General features: G+C 48.9%; 1 protein-coding gene across 23 annotated transcripts in view; it reads right to left on the bottom strand.

Moving 5' to 3' along the window:
• MORN3 (MORN repeat containing 3) overlaps window positions 1–14,209 on the bottom strand; it is a 30,432-nt gene extending 16,223 nt beyond the window's left edge. For 5 of the 23 annotated variants that reach the window (XR_003516850.2, XR_003516849.2, XR_003516851.2 and 2 more), the window contains exons 1-5: window positions 14,079–14,209; window positions 10,923–11,096; window positions 7,334–7,539; window positions 5,726–5,885; window positions 2,272–2,801 (exon numbers count right to left, since the gene is read on the bottom strand). Coding sequence is in view for 18 of the 23 variants with exons in the window: in XM_027575670.2 (XP_027431471.1) it covers window positions 2,278–2,801; window positions 5,726–5,885; window positions 7,334–7,539; window positions 10,923–11,067 (1,035 nt within the window). In the remaining 5 variants the exon portion in view is untranslated. Of the gene's footprint in view, window positions 1–147; window positions 2,802–5,725; window positions 5,886–6,829; window positions 7,020–7,333; window positions 7,540–10,922; window positions 11,097–14,078 lie in introns of those variants that run through there. The other 18 variants (XR_003516853.2, XM_027575676.2, XM_027575674.2 and 15 more) reach the window with 17 other exon arrangements.
• Window positions 14,210–24,218: the final 10,009 nt, after the last annotated feature.

The raw sequence follows: 24,218 nt of genomic DNA, 5'->3' as shown, positions 1-24,218 counted from the left end.
ACCCTGAGATCATGACCTGAGCCAAAATCAAAAGTTGGATGCTCACCCGACTGAGCCACCCAGGCACCCCTAGAATCTGTATTTTTAACACCCCGGGTGCTCAAACCCAGGCAGCTCAGGGAAACGCCGGTAAAGGACAGTCTCTCATTTCAGTTTTCTTTGTATTTCAGACACAAATACATTCACAGGTTCCAAATACAACGGTGAAAAGTCGCCCGCCCTCCCCTGTTCCCAGGTTCCTGGTTCTCTCCAGTGACATCCATTGTTGCCAGTGTGTTGTGTCCCCATCTAGAGAGATTTCATGCATAAACAAGAACACGCCCTACTTTTTCGGGGGTGGGGGGAGAAAAAAGGTAGCCTTCTCTATGCTCTGTCACTTTAAGAGCAGATAGATCTAAGTGTAAGTACAGTTACTTTCTAGCTTTGTGACTTGTGAGCCTCCCTGAAGCTGCTTCCTCCTCTAAAATGGCAATCATAATAGCAGGCACCCACAGAAGTTGTTGTAGGGTCATGTGGTGGGGGGGGGGGTGGGGAGGAGACAGATGAAGCTGTCAGCACAGGGCCTGGCTTCCGAGTGAACGTTCTGTGTCCCCTGAGTGCGCCAGGCTCAGCTTCCTGGTGTGAGAGGTCTAGACAGAACCATACCTTTGGGTTAGGCCACCCCCTGCTTAGGATTTCGAAGGCAGACAGGAAATAGTGTTTATGGAGACTTTACTGTGTGCCAGGCACTTGCTGAGGCCTTAGTGAACATCATGGAATTACAGGATTACACTTCGGTCATTGGGCTGAAAGTTCTATTGTTGAGTGTTCACATTATAGTGTGTTTAGCAGGATCCTCAACTGCTACCCACTAGTTGCCAGTAATATTTTTCCCTGCCAGTGTGACAGCCAGAAATGTCTCTGGACATCGCCAAATGTCGCCAGGGAGGGAGGGGAGACAAAATCACTCTTGGATTAGGAACATGCCTTATTTCATCCTCATGTTAACCAAATAACCTGGGTGGCAAGGACCATGATTGCCCCGTATTTGAGGGGAGGAGACCTAGAGAACAGAGAGGTTGGGTGCCCTATCCAAGAACACACAGCTCCTAAATCACTGCTGGGATTCACATCCAGGCAGTCTTAACTGCTGAGCTCATGTTCCTACCCATTATATAAGAATCCCTTTTATGTTGAAGAATGTTGTCTAGAATAATGCAAAGCTCTTCCCAGATCTCTGCTTCACAACCTCAATCCATGTTATTTGTTGTTATTACATCTGTTAGCAAATCCTGAAAAACACCCCTGTGAGATCTCCTAAGTGCCATTTTACAGGCGGGGCAACTGAGGTCACTTGCTTAGGGTCACAAAGCCAGTAATTCAGGGATTCTGGGCCCAGTTGCACATTAGAATCGTCTGGGGAACTTTCCGAAGGCCCAGGCCTCGCCCCAGACAGATGAGAGTCTGGGCGTGAGGCCTAGGTGTCCGTAGCTTTTAAAGCTCACACAGGATCCCAAGGGTGAGCACTCCTGTGTTAGGCTGAGAAGCCAGGTCGGCTCTCAACCCCAAATCTCAGTGGCCAGTGTGACGAGACACAGGCTCTTCTTTCTCCCCCAGAGTAAATCCATGCAGCCTGCGGGGACGTCTTCCCTCTTCACCTAAAGACCCTCCCAGAGCTGCACCCCCTCCGTCCCAATCACACACCACGAGCCTGGGGCCGACGCCACCAGCTTCTCCCTTATACTCTTGCTCTCAGGAATGATCACCAAGAATGAAGACTGTAACAAGAGGGTCCCCAAAGTCAGCGGGGGAGAGAATAATCCAGTGCTGGGAAGAGTGAGGTGCCCTCAGAGGGTGCCAAGGGTGTGCCCCGAGTCACCACTCAACTCCTGCAGAAGCCACACCGGTTTGAGCAGTTGGGTGACGGGCCTGAATTTCTCCGGAAGCTCTGGGGTGCCCTCTGCGGGGGCAAGGGGCTGGTGAGAGCCGGCGACTCCAAGATGCCATACCAATGCCCTCTCCTCAAACCCCCTGACACCCACACCAGGAGGGGCTGGGACAGATGAGCAAGTGCAGGCCTGGGGCAAACCACCTTACTCAAGGGCATTCAGGAGCAAACTGGTCTTCAAGGAAATGAGTTTTGAAGGGAAGGAACCAAGAAGAACCAGACCAGCTGGATTGCAGGAAGCAAAAAACCCACCCTCTGCTCCTGCCCCCGAGTTCCTTGACCAAAGGAGAACCCAGGAGCTGCCTCAACCACATCGGAGGCTGGAGAGCATGCCCACCCCTCACCTGGCATCAATCTTCCTCTGTCTTCTTGAACATGGCCAAGGCTTCCTCTAGCACGCCATCAGGGTCTAGAATTTTGATCTGGAGGGAAGCAGTAAGGGGTTGGATTGAGGAGCATGGAAGGCCCGGGCTGCCAGCCTTTGGGGTGCTGCCTACTTTGGAGGTGCTGTCTGCCTTGTGGGCTGCTGCCAGTCTCCGTGGGGATGCCCTGACTGAAAACAAAACCTGTCTGTTCCCTGGCTGGGCTGGGCTGGGCTGGGCTGGGCCTGGCCAGGCTGGATGTGGCTGCGGGGGTGCCGTGTTCTGTCTCTCTGGTGTGGCCACAGGGCTCTGCTGGGTGCTGCCCACCTTAGGAATGGGGAACTGGGTGGGCTCAGGGGCCTCATCGCGTCCAAAGTCGATCATTGTGCCACACTTGGCCACGTCGTCCACCCAGAAGCCTTCAAACAGCTGACCGTGGTCCAGGTGGAAAAAACGGCCCGACCCATTCTTCATGCCTCTCCGCCAGCAGCCCTCGTAGCGGTTCCCGTTCTCTGGGGAAAAGGACAGGGTCACGTGGGTGCTGGGCACACCTAACCAGACCAGACTACCAGGCTGGCCCCTCCACACGCCCAGGTTGGACACTGTGCCCACGGGGAAGCCAAAAGGAAACCCAGCTGACCAGAGTGCCCTGGGGCTGGGCTGCCTGCGGTCTGGGAGGACTGACCTATACACATCAGAGCCCCGGGGTGGGCTGGGGCCTGGGGTGGGGGTGTCAGTGACTTCCAGAATCAGACCTGGTCCACCTCTCGCCTCCACTACTTACCTGAACTTGGATGAACAACATCATTTCCTATTTGTAAAAAAATCATAGCTAATGATATGAATAGGCAATGTTTTTAAAGCACTCACTCCGTGCCTGGTTCTTTGCTGTTTCTGACCTCACTCGCTCCTCCCAAAAACAGTTCTATGAAGGATAACCGACTCCATTTTTTACAGATGGAGCTTGAAAAGCTCAGGGAGTCTGACTGACTTGCTCAAGATCACAGAGCTAGGACGTGGCAGAGACCAGATTGGAAGCCAAGGTCTGTTCATCCCAGGAGCCCATGCTCTTAATCATGAATTCACTCTCCTGCTTGGCTGCTGCTGGTGGTGGCATAAAAGGAATACTAATAAAGCTAATGCTTCTCAGCTCAGACCCTTACAGCCATGTGATCTTGGGCAAGTCACTTAATCATTTTGTCTCATTTTCTCATTTGTAAAATGGGGATAACAGAAGCACCTACCTCATAGAATTGTTGTGGAGATTAAATAAGTCGATACACAGAAAGGACTTAGAAGAGTACTGGATAAACTCTAGATGAGAGGTCAGCAAACTTTTTCTGTAAGGGGTCAGACAGTATTTTCGGCTTTGTGGGGCACAGGGTCTCTGTCACAACTCTGCCATTGTGGCGTGAAAGCAGCCATGGACAATATGTAAATGAATGAGCAAGTCTGGTGTGCCAATAAAACTTTACTTACAAAAACATGTGTTGAACTGGATTTGGATTTGGTCTAAGGATCGTAGTCTGATGACACCTGCTACATACAAGTATGAGCTAATAATATATTGAGCACTTACTATTATGTGTCAGGCACCATGCTCAGCATTTTATAAACCTCATTTAACCTCAATAACTCTAGTTAAGTTGTATTTTTATCCTTAATTTACAGATGAGAAAACCAAAGCACAGAGAGTTTAAGCAAATTGCCTGAAGGTCACGTAGCTAGTAAGAGCTTGATCCAGGATTTGAACCCAGGCAGGCTGGCTCCAGAGTCAGGCCACTAGAAATTATACACTTGGAGCCCTCACTACTATGTGTGGCCACAGTAGGTGCTCACTAAGTGCAGGCTGTTACTAGTAGATGCTCACTGAAAGCAAGCACAGAGCTGGGTGCATGGGGGATTGAGAATGACAGACGGAAATTGCTGTCAACCCTCCTCAGCTGACCTAATGCCTCAGTTTGGCCAAATCTCATTGGAAATTGGAGTCTTGAGTTTTCAGGAGACCGAGCTCAGGTTTGTGTCCTCACCAAGAGCACCGACTATGTGCCAGGCACTGGGAAAACAACAGGGAACAAAATAGATGTGCAGTCTAGGTCACAGTCTGGAGAGACAATGACACTAGCTTTATAAATAGCCTACTATGTGCCAGACCCTGTTCATAGTAGTACCACTTTGTAGGTACTACTATTATTCCCATTTTACAGGTGAGGTAACAGGCACGGAGAGGAGGAAACCTGCCCAAGATTATATGCTAAAAAGGAAAGGAAACAGATGCTGAGGATAATGAGAACGTGCATTAGTGGAATGAACAGGGAAGGCCTCTCTGAGGAGGACACAGTGCAGAGATCTGAAGGATCTTCTTTCCATTGCAGGAAGAGAGAACAGCAGTGCAAGGGCCCTGAGGCAAAAAGTGTGGGAGGAACTGAAAGAAAATGAGTAAGGCTGAAACCAAGGGTTTCCCAAGGGACACGGGTGAGAGGCACTACTCCACAGTACGGGCTCCGAACTCGGAGGGTAGGAGGGAGCTATGGGAAGGTTGAGAGCAGGTTAGTGATAGGGTCCTATCTGTAAAAAGCTCAGGCTGGTTGCTATGTAGAGAATGGATTAAGTCCTGACGCTAAGGCGGTTTACTCAGGACTCTGCTCTGCCTAGGAATGTTCTTCCCTAGCTCAGTGCGTATCAAACTCCTCTTCCTTCAGGTCTTCTGTTCAAATGTCACCTCTTCAGGGAGACTTTCTCTGACCCTAAGTCTGTCTAAATAGCCCCTGTCCCCAACTCCTTTGTCATTCTCCAACACACCTTACCATTTTAAAGGGATAGTGGTTAGCACTTTTTTAAAAAAAGATACAGTGAGAGAGAGCACAGGCAGGGGGAACCCGCAGGCAGTGGGAGAGGGAGAAGCAGATTCCCCGCTGAGCGGGGAGCCTGCCGTGGGCCTCCATCCAGGACCCTGGGATCACGACCTGAACCGAAGGCAGACGCCCAACCAACCGAGCCACCCAGGCGCCCCGGTCCTAAGCACTTTTGACCTCACAACAAACAAGCTATGTTGACCTTGAGCGAGTGACTTAACCTCTCTGTGCCTCAGTTCATTTTTACATAAAGTGAGGATGGTCAGAATACCATCTTAGAGAACTGTAGTGAGGATTAAATGAGCTCAGTGCTGTGTAAGTGTAGGCTAGAATTATTATGACCATAAGAAAATGTCTTAATTGTTGATGTGTCTAGTTAGGCTCCCCCTTTAGCACAGAAACCCCAGGCGGGCCGGTATCTGGTCCTGTCATTCACCTTAACCGGAGCAGAGCTGGAGTGGGGCGGGGCGGGGCTGGGGGCGGGGAGTGGGCGTAGCCACGCAGGGCCAACTGGGGGCTGCCCGGGGGGGTGGCCAGGAGGCCATGGGGCGGGGCTGGCTGGGGCGGGGCGGGGCACTTACTCTGACGCAACATGCCCTCCCCATGCGGTTTGTTGTTCAACCACTGGCCCTCGTAGATGTCGCCGTTGCTGTAGTACATGCGGCCCCATCCGCTTCGCTGGTTGCCACACCACTCACCCTCGTAATACTCCTTGGGTCCGAAAAACTGAATCCCATAGCCCTGGAAGCACGAAGGTGTTCCTGTTCACGGCGCCCCCAACCACGAGGAAAGCCACTCCTATCTTTCCTGACACCCAAGCCACACACTTGGACTACTTCCTTGCTTCCTCCCTCAGCCCTACATCCCAAACTGATGGTCCTGCATTGAAAAAGCTGCCCGGGCTCTCCGCCCCCCTCCACCCCTCTGCTACCACCTTCGTGCAGCCCACCACCATTTCTCCCCTCCTCACGGGTCCTCCTCCTCCACTCTCCCATTCTCCCCTCGGACGCATCTTCCGTGAAGCAGCTAGAAGGATCTTTACGTCGCTCATCTGATCACGTCTGCCCCTTTTCCTCAGCTCTGATTTGACCCTCTAAAAGTCACAGATGCCTCTGAGAATCAGATCAAAGTTATGGACTTTCTCCCCAGAAAAATGAACACCACCGCTCAGTGTCCAACCACAGAGAATCATGGACTCCCGGCAGATCACACCTTAAGGAAGTTGGGTTAAGCAGCCCAAGTCTACTCTTCAAAATCCTGATTCTCCACGAAACTTTCAAGGCCCCCATCTACCCCTCCCCTCACCCCCACCCCCGTGGGCACACACACCTTGCTGTTTGACATATTCTTTGCTACTTCTGACTACTTTGCTACTTCCCCTTCTCCTTTTTTCCCTCCCTGGTTAACTCTTTGTACCCTTTGGTATTACTTCCTACAGGAAGCCTGCCCTGAATTCTCAATATTCCTGTGGGCTCCCTGGGGAAATCTCTATCCTAACACCATATTGTATGCAAATTGTTTATTTTGGGAACCTCTCTCCCCACTGGCCAATAAACAGTTTGAGCACAGAGATCACAAAATCCTGAGCTCTACCACTCGCCAGCAGTGTGTGACCTTAAGCAAGGCACTTCACCTCTCCAGGCTTGTTTCCTTATCAGTAAAATGAGAATGGTGATGATGATGACTTTGTGAGTTGGTTGAAGCACCGTATGCCACATTCTGGAGATACGGGGAGGGTTCAGGCAGTTCTCGGTTCTGGCTGGCTTCTACCTCCAGGACCTTCCTCTCTTGTCCTATGGCCAAGGGTGTAGCCTCTGCTTTCTTGCTCCCACTTTTCCTACCCCTCTCTTGTGCCGGTCCAACAGAAGGGCGATTCTCAGAAAGGAATGACCAGGGAGAAGAAAGCCAGGAAATGAGTGGGGCAGACGGGGAGGAGACTTGGCCCCCACACAGCCTGGCTGGTTTCTTGTGCCACAGGGCTTCTTGGGCTCCTCCCTAGGCCCTCTCCTCTTGCTTCCTGTTTCCTGGGTTTTGTTCTGAGAAGCCTGGATGATTTCCCACCCCTTCCTTCTCCCACGCACACGCCTCTCTGACTGCTCCCCCTACACACACACACACACACACACACACACACACACAGCCCGCTTTCAGCCTGGCCCACACCCCAGGGCATGATGGGAACCACTCACCGATTTTTTATCGTCTTTCCACCAGCCAGAGTATACTTTCCTGGGCTTTCCCATCTCTTGGTCAGGAAAGCTGAGGGTGCCATAGCCATCTCGCTTCCCAAACTTCCAGTCTCCCTCATAGATGGCTCCTTTCTTCTTCCAGATCTGTGTTCCTTTTCCTGATGACACACGGATGGGCCGACACTGCAGACATGGCAGCCCTGAGGCTGGAGGGGCAGGTGCTGGGTCTGCCTTGGCCTCAGGGGCCCCTAGAAGACTTGGTGACCTTCTCAAGGGCTGAGCCAGGGTCTGTGCCTCCTCTCTAGACCCCCATCACCAGTGAAAACCCCAAGAAAGTTCCATTTCTACAAATAGCAATTCTCCAGCCCTTTGCCCTGAAGCCAGATTGACACAGCAACTCCCAAGTAGAAATCTGCCCCTTCTTTTTTTCTTAATAATAATGAGCTTCATCTCTTAATAATACCCAAAGGTTACACCAGATGGCTAGAGTTTCTAGCAAATGTTCTACATATTTCTTCAGTTCTCAGAAACACACATGGAGACCTATGTCCTACCAGCCTCATCTGTGTCTTCCACTCCCAACTTCCAGATTGCCCTCCAACCACTATGTCCTCCATGGAACCACCAGATATGCTTCTGCCTCAGGGCCTTTGTACCTGCTTGTCCTTTGGCCTGGAATGTTCTTCTCCAAATATTCAGTCACTCCCTACCTCCTCCAAGTCTCTGTTCAAATTTATTTTCTCAATGAGGCCTGCCCTGACCATCCCATATAAAATCACAAGCCTATCCTACCCCCTTACCCTGCTCTGTTTCTTTCCATATTGCTTATCAACTCCTAACATATCAGATAATTCATTTCTTTATCATTTATTGTCTATTGTCTAGCTCTCCATGAGAAGTACACTCCATGAGGACACAGACTTTGGTCTATTTTGTTCACTGCTCTATTCCCACACTGAAGAACAGTGCCTGGCACGTTGCAGGTGACCGATACATGTTGAACAAAGACATTTGTTGAACAAAGGGATGAATAAAATATTTGTGGAGTACCTATATAGGCTAATTCATGTCTTGGTCCTTAGTAGCTCAGGAACAAATCCAACATTGTCCCTGTGAGCTTTTTAATCTAGGGCGAGTAACTTAACTCCCTGGGCCTCAGGCTCCTCATCTGTAAAACGGGGATGAGAATATCTCATGGGGTTGTACTGATCACTAAATTCATTAACATAAGGAAAACACTTAGAACAGTGCCTGCAAATACAAAAGATGTTACCAATTATTTGTGCCCTTGAGGTAGAGCTCCCTCCCGGTTTTTTCTACCTGTCCTTCTTTTAGTTTTGTTTCTTTGGGGGAACCAGCCCCTCCTGAGCTCTCAATCCTGAAGGTTTGCATGGAACTGGCTCCTCCCTCTGGCAACTCTAACCAACCAGCTCGGGCCACTGTGATTGGTTCAGTGAAGGGCATGTGATCCAAGTTGGTTCAATGAGACTGTTTGCTTCCGGGTTAAAGGCAAATTTATCCCTTCTTAGAAAGTTTTATATGGTCGGACCCCTGGTGTGCCCATTCTCTCTCCTTGCTCTCTCTGCTCTGGGCACACTGGCTTCCAGTCTGTTCCTTGAGTAAGACTTAGTTACCATCCCCCCCAAATCCTTCCATTCTGATTCCACTATCTAGAAGACATGCCCTTCTGCCGAGCTAATCCTCATCCTGTGTGCTCAGCTCAAACATCACCTCTCTCTGTTCTCAGGGCCACTTTCACGTCTCCTCTCTGGTCCCCTTCATATCCTGATGCCACCACTTGGAGTGCTTCTGGATGAGGAAAGTTCTGAGTAGTGGTGATCCCTGCCATGCTCAGCCCTCAAACACTCACAGACCCTTCTGCACAGACCCTGGGCTACACACTTGGTAGATGTCATCTCTTATCTTTACTAATAGCCATGTTCCCATTTTACAGAATGGGACACTGAGGCTCAGCGTGGGGTAATTAGTCACTCAAGGTCATGGTTGGTGGAGCTGAGATTCTGACCCAGGATTGTGGACTCCAAAGTACTTAACTCAGGAAGGCAGGAGAAAAGAGTGGTTGAGAGCACAGGATCTGGAATTGTAAGACCTGAGTAAGAAGCCATACCACCATTTTTTAATCAAAACTTGTTTTTCTTGGGGTGCTTGGCTGGCTCAGTCAGAAGAGCACGTGACTCTTGATCCCAGGGTCATGAGTTCGAACTCCATGTTGGGTGTAGAAATTACTTAAATAAATAAAACTTTTTTTTAAGATTTCATTTTTAGGGGCACCTGGGTGGCTCAGTTGGTTGGGCGACTGCCTTCAGCTCGGGTCATGATCCTGGGGTCCTGGGATCGAGCCCCGCATCGGGCTCCCTGCTCAGCGGGAAGCCTGCTTCTCCCTCTCCCACTCCCCCTGCTTGTGTTCCCTCTCTCACTGTCACTTTCTCTCTCTGTCAATTAAATAAATAAATAAAATCTTTAAAAAAAAAAGATTTCATTTTTAAGGGGCACCTGGATGGCGGAGTCGGTTAAGTGTCCAACTCTTGATTTTGGCTCAGGTCATGATTTCAGGGCTGTGAGACACAGCCCCACATCAGCCTGCATCCAGGCTTAGTGCAGAGTCCACTTGAGATTCTCTCTCCCTCTCCCTCTGCCCCTCCCGCTCATGCTCTCCCTCTCTCACTCTCTGAAATAAAAAAAAAAAAAAAAGATTTTACTTTTAAGTAATCTGCACCCAACATGGGGCTCAAACTTACAACCCCGAGATCAATAGTCATATGCTCAACTGACTGAGCCAGGCAGGTGCCCCTAAATAAATAAAACTAAAAACAAAAACAGTAACAAAAAACACTTGTTTTTCTTCAGGGCTTAGTTTGTGTCACAAGGAACCCCATGTCATTTGCTGGCTAAAGTTGCAGTTAAAGTGGGACACCTGGGTGGCTCAGTCGGTTAAGTGTCTGCCTTCGGCTCAGGTCATGATCCTAGAGTCCAGGAGTCTGCTTCTCCCTCTCCCCATGCCCTTCCCTCCTGCCTGTGCTCTCTCTCTCTCTTGCTGTCTCTCAGATAAATAAATAAAATCTTTAAAAAAAAAGTTGCAGTTAAAGCCCCAGCTAGTTGTGTGTGTGTGTGTGTGTGTGTGTGTGTGTGCGTGTCCTCCCTAACCCACTGCTGGTCAGACCCCCACGTCAGAGCCGTTTGAATCCCCATTGCGACCTGGGTTGGGGGGGCACCTGTTCCTCCTGCTAGCCAGCCGCATGTTTAGCCCAGGTTTGAGAGCGTAGGACTGCAATGGAGTCCCTAGAACCCTGGCTGTGGTTACGGTTGGTATCTCAAGACCCTTTGTCCCCTGCTGGTCCCTGAGGGCTTCGCTCATCTGATGTCAGGGCTGAGTTTGGTTCCAGAGCCTCGGCGAGTGGAGACCCCTGGCTGGCCCAGGTCAGTGGCATCCACCCCTTGAGGGAGCCTTGGGGACACATCTTACGTCCCCAGTGAGCTCTGCCAGCGACTTCCTTGGCCCCAGTCAGGTCCCAGTCACCACCGTCCAGACTCCACACTAGCCCCCCGGGCCCCTGAGTCCCCCACTCACCGTGCTTCATGTTGTCCTTCCACTCACCCACATAGCAGTCATCACTGACAGCGTACACCTGGTGCCTCAGGCCGTTCTTTTGGGCTTTCCGGTCCCACCCCTTCCACAGGGGCTCCGACTTCTGCAAGCACTTGGAGATGGGCATGTTGGCTGCTTCTGTGGGGCCCAGGGGAGCTGGTAAAGGGTTAGGGACATCAGGGGCTCAGTGTGCCCCTAGCAGTGCCAGGATCCTGGGGCTTCCTGGGGAGGCATTTGTCTGAGCCCAAATGACATGAGTCATGTATGTTCTGAGTCCCCAGGCAGATGAGCAAGCAGCCCTTTGAGGGTGACCCTTCTGTGCTGGACTGACCCTTGCCTGGCTCCTTTGCATCTCTAGGGCCCCGCTGAGGTGGGTCTGATGACACAATTGCTTGGGAACCCAGGGAAACCAGTAGAGGAGGGGGTTTGTGATGGCACCAGAAAGAAGCTTCCCCCCACCAGTGGTTGACAGTCACATATTTAATAACCAGTATGACCAATCAGAGTGGATGCTGGCCCTAAGGCTAGAGTTTGGCCTGGAGGCCCCAGTGGTGAGCACTGGGATCCACTGCAGGAGATGTGCGGGGGTTGGGGGGGGGCAGGCCACTGTGGGCTGGGAGATAGGCGCTACAGCACAGCCTACGGGGACCCCTTCCCTGGACCCAGTACTTAACACTGTAGCCCCTTTGGTCCTGCCTTATCTGTTAGAGGGTGCTGGAAACATCCAGGGCCGGCTTTATTTTATTTTATTTTATTTTTTAAGATTTTATTTATTTATTTGACAGAGAGAGACAGTGAGAGCAGGAACACAAGCAGGGGGAGTGGGAGAGGGAGAAGCAGGCTTCCCGCTGAACAGGGAACCCGATGTGGGGCTCGATCCCAGGACCCTGGGATCATGACCTGAGCCGAAGGCAGACGCTTAACGACTGAGCCACCCAGGCGCCCCAGGGCCGGCTTTAGAAGGTGTCAGGGGAGGGGCATCTGGGTGGCTCAGTCCTTAAGCGTCTGCCTTTGGCTCAGGTCATGATCCCAGGGTCCTGGGAAGGATGCCCCACATCAGGCTCCTTGCTCAATGGGGAGCCTGCTTCTCCCTCTCCCACTGCTGCTCCCTCTGCTTGTGCTCTCTCACTCTCTCTCTCTGTCAAATAAATAAATAAAATCTTAAAAAAAAAAAAAAGGGCACCTGGGTGGCTCAGTCAGTGAAGCGTCTGCCTTCGGCTCGAGTCATGATCCCAAGGTCCTGGGGTCTAGTCCCTGCTCAGCGGGGAGGCTGCTTCTCCCTCTGCCTCTGCCCTCCACTTGTTCTCTCTCTCTCTCTCTCTCTCTCAAATGAATAAATAAAATCTTTAAAAATTTTTTTTAAAAATTAAAAGTAAAGAAGCTGTCAGGGGAACCCACCAACTAAAGATACTACCTCTAGGTGACCAACTGTCTGGGTTTGCCTAGAACTGAGGGGTTTCCTAGGAACTTGGACTTCAGTGCTGAAACTGGGACAGTCCCAGGAATACGAGGATGGCCGGAGACTCTGCCCAGAAACTCTACTTGTCGGCCTTATTACCTGGTTAGGTTTTTCCATCAGACCAGGGCTCTCCTCCCCGCTGTGCCTGATGGGGTTGCAGAGAAACTTTGGGTGGTCTAGGGTCTCTCCTTGGTCTGGGAGCCCCCCACCTGTGCTCTTCATGTCCCCAAGATCTCCAGTGCAGACATTCATGTCTATCTGTCTGTTCCCATGGGGCTCCTGCAAGGTGATAAAGATGGTCTCCTCCAAATCATGGGGATCTGTTTCCCCTCAGCAAATACCATCTGTCTTGCTCCATGGGTTTGGGACACACACACACACACGCCAAGCGGTGCTAGCAGCAGGGGCTGGAGTGAAATATTTAACCATTAGCATGAGAGGTGCTGACCAATTAGAATGACCTCTGGGCTAAGCAGGTTTCAGATCATGGTGTCCCAGGCATTCACCCAACAGGGCCAGCCTCACAGGTGTACCAACCTGTGCAGTCGAACAGGGCCCACCCTTAGAAGGGCCCGTGCTTGGTTTACTCCTTTGCTGTCACTGTTTTTAAATTCTTAATACTTTATGAGTGAGGGCCCCCTTTTTCATTTTGACTGGACCTGCACATGAAGAAGTTCCTGCTGTTGGGCTATAGCAGGGTCTCCAGGAATCTGAACAGGCTGATCAACCACACTGGCTGGCATATATTTTGACAATCATGCCTAGGAACAGGGTAAGTCACTCCTGGCAAAGAAAACAGCAAGAGCAAAAGCTAGGAGGAAAGAAACAGTTTCAGATCCTAAATTTAACGTTTTTCTTTTTTTCCTCCCGTTTCTTAGTACCACCTGTACAACGATGAATCTTTGTATGTAAATTAATTCACTTTAAAAAAATCAATAATATGTATCCAAGAAAGAAACTACATGTCATTACTATAAATGGAAAACCAGGGGCACCTGGGTGGCTCAGTCGTTAAGCATCTGCCTTCCCCTCAGATCATGATCCCAGGGTCCTGGGATTGAGGCCCCCATCGGGCTCCCTGCTTGGCAGGAAGCCTGCTTTTCCCTCTCCCACTCCCCCCGCTTGTGTTCCTGCTCTCACTATCTCTCTCTCTGTCAAATAAATAAATAAAATCTTTAAAAAAAAATGGAAAACCAGTATCAGATACCATAAGGGGAAGGCACCGTAAAAATAAAAATACTATAAAGAAACCACCTTAAGTCTTAGCTAGATACTGTGGCTTACAGTTGAGATTAGCAAATGTTCAGAAAGGTGTTAATGCCCTGTTAGCCCCGGAATGACACTTTCTCTTTGGTTTACTCAGAAGTGTAAGGGAATCTAGAACCTAATAACTTTTTTACGATGTCATTGGGTGTTTACTTAATGCCTCATCAGTGTAATATAAAATCATCCTCTGTCCCACTCTTTCTTGGGAGCAAGGGTTCTGCTCAGGAGGAGTTTGCGGTCTCAATACGTGAGCTACCGATAGGAAAAGAAAGCCTTGTGAGGCAAGACAGGGACTCTGCCCGGTTGTTTTGATTCCAAATAATAAATTAACCGCAATGGAAGGCGGAGGGACGGGGCCCAGACGGCGGGGGGGCCATCCCGAGCCCCCACCCCACCCACCTGCGCCAGCTCACCTGCGGGGCGGCGCCTGGATCCGCAGCCCGGTGGACCGGAGCCATGGGGTCGCAGCCTCCCTCCTCAGTAACCGAGTGCAGCGCTGGCTCGGGCGTCCCCGGCCCGGCTGGGGTCGCTATGGCAACGCGAGGCCCCAGCAAAGCCGCCGGCAGAGCCCGCCCCTTCCTGCGGAGACGGTGAGCTTGCGGCGCGGCGGGAAGGGTGCACAATCGGGGGCGTGGGGAAGGACGTCTCAGGGCCTGTGCAGGTCGAGTGCCTGGTACATCGGCCTGGTGGCCAAAAGGCGGGGGGGCGAGCCCGAAGACCCGATATCCGCGGAGCGTGGGCCCCGGTGTGCCCGGGGTGGCTATTGCCCTCCCCATCTGGGGGTCCCCGGGGCAAATACAGCACCCCAAGCCGACTGGAAAGGGTTATAGGCTTCCCTGCCGTGTTTCGAAGACAAAGCGGCAAAATGTGAAGGGAAAACCAACGTCACTCTGATTCTTAGTCTTGTGGGGTGGGGGGGTCTACTAGACACCTTTAAGAATCTGAGAGAAGCTGTGCAGACCCTCCACCCCGTGAAGATGCTTGTATTTTAGACACCCAAGTCAGCCCATGTCACTGCTCACTCATCTCCTTGGTTCACATCCTTACAGTGGCCCCCCTGTCACTCAGTAAAAGCTACAGTCCCTGCAAGGACCTTCAGAGTTCCCCCGTCATCTGCCCACCTCCCTCCCTTTTCCTCTATGGCTCTGTCCCCTACTTCTGGCACCCAGTCTCACTCTGCTCCAGCCACACACTTGCTTCCTTGCTCTTCCTGGAAAATGCTGGGCATGTTCCTGCCTCAGGGCTTTGTCTCTTCTGTGCCTTCTGCCAGGACATCGCTTCCTACAGACAGCAGTCTAGATCATTCCTTCCTCTTCTTCAAGATTTTATTCAGAAATCATCTCAGTAAGGAGTTTCTGGACCACCCTTTTTTAAAAAATAATCTCTATGCCCACAAAAAAAACAACTCTATGCCCAATTTGGGGCCTGAATTCGACACCAGTATCAAGAGTCACATGCTCTACCAACTGAGCCAGTCTGGTGCCCCTGGACCACCCTATTTAAAACAGGAATCTTGGGGCGCCTGAGTGGCTCAGTCGTTAAGTGTCTGCCTTCGGCTCAGGTCATGATCTCAGGGTCCTGGGATCGAGCCCCACATCGGGCTCCCTGCTCAGTGGGGGAGCCTGCTTCTCCCTCTCCCTCTGCCTGCCACTCTGCCTACTTGTGCTATCAAATAAAGAAATAAAATCTTTAAAAATAAATAAATAAAACTGGAATCTCCATATATACTTCACAACCCATTTTCCTGCTTCCTGTCTTCCCGGCCTCATTCCTGTTTCATGTGGTGTAACACCACTGTATATGTGTGTGCGTATACACAAATTTATTGTCTGTCTTTTTGAAGGCAAAGATTTTTTCTTCCAACTTTTAAGTGAAAAATTTCAAACACACTGAAAAGCATAATAATAGTACAATGAACACCTGTTACAATCTCTGCCTATAGTGGACAATTATTGGCAGGTTGCCATATTTGAAGTCCGAGAAGTTTTTGTGTTTTTTCGCTGCTGTCTCCCTAGGACCTAGGTGAATTGCCCGGCACCTAGTAGTTGCTCAACAAGTATTTGTCAAATGAATGATTGGATGATGTGATTTTACTGACTCTTGCTCCAGGAGCCTTCAGGTTAGGGATTCCTGCTAGAGACAAAGGAGAATCTCTAGGGCTGTTTGTGGAAATCGTGTCCTGCCCAGGACTACGCAGCCTGCCCCGGCTGTTTGCCAGGCTGTATGCCCAAGGGGCTGGGTCCTCCTGGAGGGGCACATTTTTCTGATTTGCACCAAGGTACAGTAGGGGCTAGAGGCAGACTTCTTGGGGTGGAAGCTTCCTTCTGCTGTATAGAAGCACTTCTTTTTTTTTTTTTAAAGATTTTATTTATTTATTTGAGATAGAGAGAATGAGAGATAGAGAGCACGAGAGGGAAGAGGGTCAGAGGGAGAAACAGACTCCCTGCCGAGCAGGGAACCCAACGCGGGACTCGATCCCGGGACTCCAGGATCATGACCTGAGCCGAAGGCAGTCGCTTAACCAACTGAGCCACCCAGGCGCCCTGTATAGAAGCACTTCTGTCTTCTTGCCCAAAACTGTGCTCTCTCTCTGTGGGCTCTTTATCACCCCCAATACCTAGCAGAGTCCTGGCACATAGGGTGCACTTAGGATGTATTTATTGAATAGAAGAATGGTACCTGTGCTGGTCATTGGCTGTTCTGTTCTCAGATCCATTCTTCCCTTTTCCCCTGCTCTGCTCTGTTTAGCAGAGGGCTGCATCCTGCCAGCTTCATTTTTCTCAGGTCTCTGGTCAGTTCACTTCTGGCTGCCTTCAGCCAATGGGAGATGCTTGCAGGAGACTGAGAGGCGACAGGGGGGAGGGAGAAGTTGGGGTAGTTATTCCTATTTCTCTCTGCCTCAAATGGTGTCTCTGGGACAGAGAGCGTATCTGGCTACCTCTCCTGCCACACAGGTCTGGCCCTGGGCTCTGTCACCACCTCCTCCCTTTGTCCCGTCCGCCCCATGTGGCTTTCCTCCACTGCTCATATTGGGACCGTCTTCTTTTCCCCTAAAGCTCTTTCAGTGTGCCCCACACTTTTTGTTTTTAAGATTTATTTATTTATTTATTTATTTATTTATTTGAGAGAGAGTGAGCCCACGCGGGGGGGGGGGGGGGCAGCAGGAAGAGGGAGAGGGAGAAGCAGGCTCCCCGCCGAGCAAGGAGCCCGATGCGGGACTCGATCCCAGGACCCTGAGATCATGACCTGATCCGAAGGGAGATGCTTAACCGACTGAGCCACCCAGGCGCTCTGCACTTTAAGTTCTTAATATATAACACCAAATTCCCCTCCAAAATGATTGTATTAATTCCATCCACAGAATAAGAGTATCTGTTTTTTCTCCCACTTTTGCCTTTGCTCACATTGACTATCACTGTGTTGTTGTTGCTGTTTTAAGATTTATTTATTTCTTTGAGAGAGAGAACACAAACAGGGGCAGAGGGAGAGGGAGAGGCAGACTCCCCGTGGAGCAGGGAGCCCGATGCAGGGCTCAATCCCAGGACCCCGGGACCATGACCCGAGCCGAAGGCAGATGCTTAACCAACTGAGCCACCCAGGCGCCCTGCACAACTTTGTAACAAATTCCCTCCCACTGAATGCCCTTTGTCCAACTACCTGGCATGGAGTTTGGTTTTCTACCTAGACTCTGACGGATTGCTATAGTGTGGTCAGGTGACTGATAATACCGAAAATACGTAACTTGCTGGTGCAAGTGACCTGAGACTGGGTATAGCAGACACTGAGGGGGCCACCCTGAGCCTCTCAGAGCTCTCTTACTGGTTGTGTGTGTGCATCCCCTGGTTTTATGTGCTCAGCTTCTTATGGCTCTGGCTCTTCTGAGGACTGCCCTTCAGCTACTGGAGCCACTTCATGGGGCAGAGAACTGGAAATGCCTGGGTATTGATGCCCCTCCAGGGTGGCCTGTAGATAATGATCAGTACAGGAGTGTGAAGACCCTGGCTTCAAGACCGAACAAAGCAGGTGTAATTTTTTTCTTTTTGTGTGTGTAATTTTTTTAAGATTTTATTTATTTATTTGATGGATAGAGACAGCGAGAGAGGGAACACAAGCAGGGGGAGCGGCAGAGGGAGAAGCAGGCTTCCCGCGGAGCAGGGAGCCCAATGCGGGGCTCTATCCTCATGACCTGAGCCGAAGGCAGACGCTTAACGACTGAGCCACCCAGGCGCTCCTTGTATGTGTATTATTTTTTGTTTATTGTGGTAATACATATGTAACATAAAAGTTGCCATTTAATCATTTCTAAGTGTACAGTTCAGTGGCATTAGTACATTCAAAATATTGCTCAACCGCCACCCATCCACCAACCATTTATCTGTTTCTAGAACTTTTTCATCATCCCAAACTGAAATTCTATACCCATTACATAATAACCCCTCATTCCCTCTTCTCCAGCACCTCGTAACCTCTATTCTACTGTCTGTCTCTGTGAATTTGCCTGTTCTGGGTACCCCATGTAAGCAGATTCATAAAGTATTTGTTGAAGTGATTTTTGCTTTAGACGTCCCTGTGGAATCAGGCTGCACTCACTTGGCTTCTTTCCTACGCTCCTTCCCCCATCTATTAACCAGTTTCTCCAGGGAGCACTTCCTTAACAAATCATATAAATATTATTATATCTGTTTTTTTTTTCTTTTTTACAAAACTGGAGTCAACTTGTGACCACAGAAAACACACCACTAACCCAAAGAATGGCAGAATTTTTTCCATGTTGAAACACATTTGAGAATACCATTTTAACTTCTGAGTAGTGTTTTGTTCACCAAGCTCCTGTAGATGGGCATTAAATATATTTCCAATGTTTTCCATTATAAATGTTGATCTGATTAATGTTCTTCCACATAAATGTGAGTGCACATTGCTGCTTATTTCCTTAGGACAGATCTCTAAGGGCAGAATTATGGGTCAAAATATATGAGCACTTTGAGTTCTTTTTTTTCCTTTTAATATTTTATTTATTTATTTGACAGAGAGAGAGAGAGCATGTGTACACAAGCAGGGGGAGTGGCAGAGGGAGAAGGAGAAGCAGGCTCCCCACTGAGCAGGGAGCCCAATGTGGGGCTCCATCCCAGGACCCCGGGATCATGACCTGAGCCGAAGGCAGTTGCTCAACCAACTGAGCCACCCAGGCTCCCCCGAGTATTACTGTTTTTAAATCTCTTTAGCAATCTCAGAAGAAAATCTTGTTTTGATGGGCTTTTCTTTGGTTACCAGTGGGCTCTCCTTCATTGCTTTGTTCTTCATTCCAATTGGAACGGGACTTTTTGTTTGTTTTGTTTTTTGTGTTTTGTTTTGTTTTGTTTTTGGAATTGGACTTCTGCTCTGATTTCCACACTCGTTGCATCATTTATAATTAATTTGTTGGGTGCATGTCTCTCTCTCAGCAGAGGGTAACTGATGGACACAGAACTTGCCCTGTGTAAATTCTTTCTCATCCAAGTTTCTTTTGGTTGCAACTAGAGATGCCATCTTGTACTACCTCATAAAGGAAATGTATTAAGGATACAAGAGTGTTGGAAAGCTGTCAACAGCAAAGCCAGCCTCTTCCTCTCTCTTGGGCTCTCCATGTCTCTGTGTGTCTCCTTCATTCAGCTTTCTCCTGCTTCTGGTGGAAAACAGCTGCCCCATATATATCACCTCAGTTATATAACCACTCACAGAAATTAATTGGCTCTTTCTGAATTCCAATCCCAAATTCATGAGTGGCCCAGCTAGGGTCTGGAGTCCGCCCCTGGCCAGTCATGCTACTGATGGCTGTGGTTCTCTCACAATATTCTCCTCTCCTTCTCAGACGCCTGGCCAGCAGTCCCAGCAGGCTGTATCCTAGTGCAAACTGTTCCTTGGCTTGTGGTTTTATCCAGAACCACCCTGCCACCTGCTGAGTGGCGCCTCATGGTCTAGAATTTCCTCTCTCCCTAGGTCAGGCTAAGACACAGCCTGAGCCCTAGTCCCACCACTGCAAGGAGCGCTTTCACAGCCCCTAATCAGATCCTGGCTCAGGGAAGCTAGAACCATCCTCTGGAGAAGAATGTGGAGCAGGTTAAGGTTTATCTGCCTCTGCAGGCCAGCTGGATGGGCAGGTTAAGAATCTATGAGATTGTTCTCCCTATGGGGTCGGGATCTGGTAGCATTATTTTCAAACTCCTGAGTAGGAGCTATGGAGTGGCCACTCCCCAATACCGAAGTGCCAAGAGCATCAAGCTTGAGGGCTCCTGTTCCAAATACCCTTCTGATAATTACTTGTCAGACTAGAATTTAGCTGGGCTCTTCTCAAGGATCTTTTGTAAAGCATGGGGTGAGGAGAGCACTCCTGCGTGGTCTGAGGTCTCCAGACCACGTATGTATGGTCTCCTCCGTACACCCAAAGATAAACATCCCCTTGGGGAGGCATGGTCCTATTTACACCTTCCTGGGCATAAAGCTTTGGCTGAAAGCCTGGAGGCTCTGCCCTCTCAAGAAATCCTTGCAGATTTCACCCAACAGTTGCTGAGTTGTCAACTCTAGAGGGGGCATTCACACTCCAGTCCACTCCTGAGAGCACCACCTAAATAAAATGAGACTGGGGTCTTCGGGGGTTGAGTAATCTGGGTCTCAATCTCCCAGAAGTGGCAGGAAGGACCCCCCCGTCAGGACTGGCAAAAGTCTCCAGAGCACGTAATCAACAAAAGTTTGAGACAACTCAAATGTCCATCAAAAGATGAATGGATAAGCAAAATGTCATCTGTCCATATAATGGAATATTATTCAACCATATAAAGGGAACACTGAGACAAGCTGCAGCCTGTGTGAACCTTGAAAACATTGTGCTTAGTGAAAGAAGCCAGACACAATATCCAGAATAAGCAAATCTACAGAGACGGAAAGTAGATGAGTGGTTACTTGGGAGGGAAGACGAGGGGTTAGGAGGGTGATAGTTAAGGGAAAGGGTCTTTCTTTCGGGGGGCGGGTGAAAATATTCTAAAATATTCTAAAACTGACTGTGATGATGGCTGCATAACACTGTGAACATACTAAAAACCACGGAATCGTACACTTGAAATGGTGAATTGTATGATACCTGAGTTCTCTCTAATAAAGTGCTTTTTATTTATTTATTATTTTTTTAAAGATAGATTTATTTATTTGTTTGTTTATTTATTTATTTATTTATTTGACAGAGAGAGACACAGAGAGAGAGGGAACACAAGCAGGGGGAGTGGGAGAGGGAGAAGCAGGCCTCCCGCTGAGCAGGGAGCCCGATGCCAGGCTCGATCCCAGGACCCCGGGATCATGACCTGAGCCGAAGGCAAATGATTAACGACTGAGCCACCCAGGCGGCCCTAAAGTGCTTTTTAAAAAAGTCTCCGATGCAGGATGAGCGCCCTCTAGGGGCTCTTACACATCCAGAGTGAGTCACTGGCCACCGTTCATTCTTTTTCATTTTCCATTCGGCCAAATTAAAAATCAGAGACAGAAATGCCTAAAGAGTGTAATACAAAGAGCAGCAAACATTGTTTAACTTTTTATTGAAGTGTAAAATCCATATAGAGAAGTGGGAATATCATCAATGTATAGCTTGATAGATTTTTGCAAACCGAACACACCCTTCTTGTCAAGACTGGTGGTCTCTGGGATTGTCTCTCTCAGGAACAATGCCAAAAGTCCAGTTTGAGTCCCTTTGTATTTTTTTATTTTTTTTAATTTATTTTATTTTATTTTATTTTAAGATTTTATTTATTTATTTGAGAGAGAGAGAATGAGAGATAGAGAGCACGAGAGGGAAGAGGGTCAGAGGGAGAAGCAGACTCCCTGCTGAGCAGGAAGCCCGATGTGGGACTCGATCCCGGGACTCCAGGATCATGACCTGAGCCGAAGGCAGTCGCTTAACCAACTGAGCCACCCAGGCACCCCCCTTTGTATTTTTTTTAAAAGACTTTATTTATTTGACACAGAGAGAGATAGAGAGAGAGAGCACAAGCAGGGGGAGCAGCAGGCAGAAGGAAAGGGAGAAGCAGGCTCCCGGATGAGCAACGAGCCCGATGTGGGGCTTGATCCCAGGACCCTGAGATCATGATCCGAGCTGAAGGCAGTTGCTTAACCGACTGAACTACCCAGGCGCCCCCAGTCATATTTTTAAAAAATATTTTATTTATTTATTTGTCAGAGAGAGAGAACAAACCACCTAGGCGTCCCCCCTTTATTTTTTTAAAAAAGAGATTTATTTAGGGGTGCCTGGGTGGCTCAGTCGGTTAAGCGTCTGCCTTCAGCTCAGGTCATGATCTCGGGGTCCTGGGATCAAGCCCCATATTGGGCTCCCTGCTCAGCTGGGAGTCTGCCTCTCCCTCTCCCTCTGATCCTCCACCCCCCTTGTGCTCTCTGTCTCAAAGAAATAAATAAAATCTTTAAAAAAAGAGATCGATTGATTGATTTTTATTTATTTATTTTTCAGTAATCTCTACACCCAGCATGGGGCTCAAACTTTACCAGCTGAGCCAGCCAGGCACCCTGAGTCCCTTCACATAAATGAGGCCACTTCCGACTCTGTAGGGCTCCTCTTTTCCCTTGCTTTCTCTCCTTCTTTCCTAATCTCTAGGGTTGCTCTATCAAGGAGGTGGCTATTTTTATGGAAATTTAAGTTGAATTAAAAATAAAAATTCCTCCTAGACGAACCATTAGAGACGATGGACTCTGAGAAACAAACTGAGGGTTCTAGAGGGGAGGGGGGTGGGGGGATGGGTTAGCCCGGTGATGGGTATTAAAGAGGGCACATTCTGCGTGGAGCACTGGGTGTTATGCACAAACAACGAATCCTGGAACACTACATCAAAAACTAATGATGTAATGTATGGTGATTAACATAACAATAAAAAATTATTAAAAAAAACAAAAATTCCTCAGTCACACCAATCATATTCAAAGTATTTAGTAGGCACATGTGGCAACTGGCTACCATATGGGACATTGCAGATACAGAACATTTCCTTTATCATAGAAAGTTCTACAGGACAGTGCTGCTTTGGGGATGAGCTCTTATCTTTTGTCACTATCCCGTCCTTGGAAAGTTTTATTTCTCTCTCTCTGTCAAGTCCTTTTTTTTCTTTTTCTTTCTTTTTTTTTTAATTGGTCAGCAAAATTCTCTATCAGAACCTAACCTAATGTCTGCAAGGATAAGCTGCTAGAAATTACAGGGTTTGAAAATAGTTGTTTGGCAAACAAACACAGCTAATAAATCATCCCCAAGAAAAATGCACAGCCTCACTAGCAATTAAAGAAATGAAAGTTAAAATAACACTGCCATACCATTACATACTGTCTAGACTAGGAAAAATGTGTGAAAATGATGGTCTGTGATATTGGCAGCACTGTGGGGAAAGAGGCACCATTATATACTGCTAGCCATCCAGGCAATTAGGTAAATCCTCTTGAAAAACCATCTGGACTTATGTTACAGAAACTATAAAACTATTTTCTGACTGAATTAATTCCCCTTAATGACTACCATTTATTTATTTAACATATAGCTGGTGTGAGGCATAGGACTTGGTACTTTACATTTTTTAATTTTTGTATTACTTTTAAATTTTTATTTATTTATTTGACAGAGAGAGAGAGAGAAAACACAAGCAGGGGGAATGGCAGCGGGAGAGGGAGAAGCAGACTCTCCGCTGAGCAAGGACCCTGAGATCATGACCTGAGCTGAAGGCAGACGCTTAACCCACTGAGCCACCCAGGCGCCCCCATACTTTTTTTTTTTAAGTACTTTTCATAACAATCCTTTGAGATAGTAGGAATCCTTATGCTCATTTTAAAGAGTCAGCAACCTCAGGTTCACAGAAATTAGATAACCTATCCAGAGTAGAAGACCAAGGAAGTGGCCGAGCGAGGATTCAATTTCAGACCCCTTAACCTAGGAAGACCTAGAACATCACATTGACTCTCATTTCAGAGAATTGCCTCCAAGGGAACAGTACACTTGGGGCAAGGGAAGAAATTTATGAAAAATATAAATACTAACGTAATTTCTACAAAAGGAAAAACTGGAAAATGCACAGAGGAGGCAATATAAGTTGGGCCCCGCACATACTAAGGCTCTCCATAAATGCTTAACTTTTTTAAAAATCAATTGGGCGGAAAAAGGCTCTGGCCCTTTAAACGTCAGAGGAGGGTTAAGACGGAAAGGAGGCCGCAGACGAAGCTGACGTGAAAAGCTTCAGGCCTCATTTAAAAGAGCATGCGTAAAAGCTCGCCCTCATTCCCTCGCCACGTTCCTGTACTCAAATGCGCGTGCGCTGCCTGAACCTGGAGCGGGCAGTCGGCTCCGCCCTCCTATTTAGGTGGGCGGAGACAGTCGCGCGAGTTCGGCGGGCCTACATTCTCCCGCGCTATTGACCCGCCCGCCCCTTTTTGCACATGCGCGTACATCAGCACTAGAACGAGGGGTTGTAGAGTGGCGTCTGGAGTTGCGCCTGCGCTGAGGACGCCCCTGACGGAAGTGGGCGGGTCGTATTCCGAAA

This window comes from Zalophus californianus, chromosome 14 (genome assembly GCF_009762305.2).
Source record: "Zalophus californianus isolate mZalCal1 chromosome 14, mZalCal1.pri.v2, whole genome shotgun sequence".
In the NCBI taxonomy this organism is placed as follows: domain Eukaryota; kingdom Metazoa; phylum Chordata; class Mammalia; order Carnivora; family Otariidae; genus Zalophus; species Zalophus californianus.
Note: the sequence above shows the minus strand (reverse complement) of the source record. Positions and strands in the feature narration are given on the sequence as shown.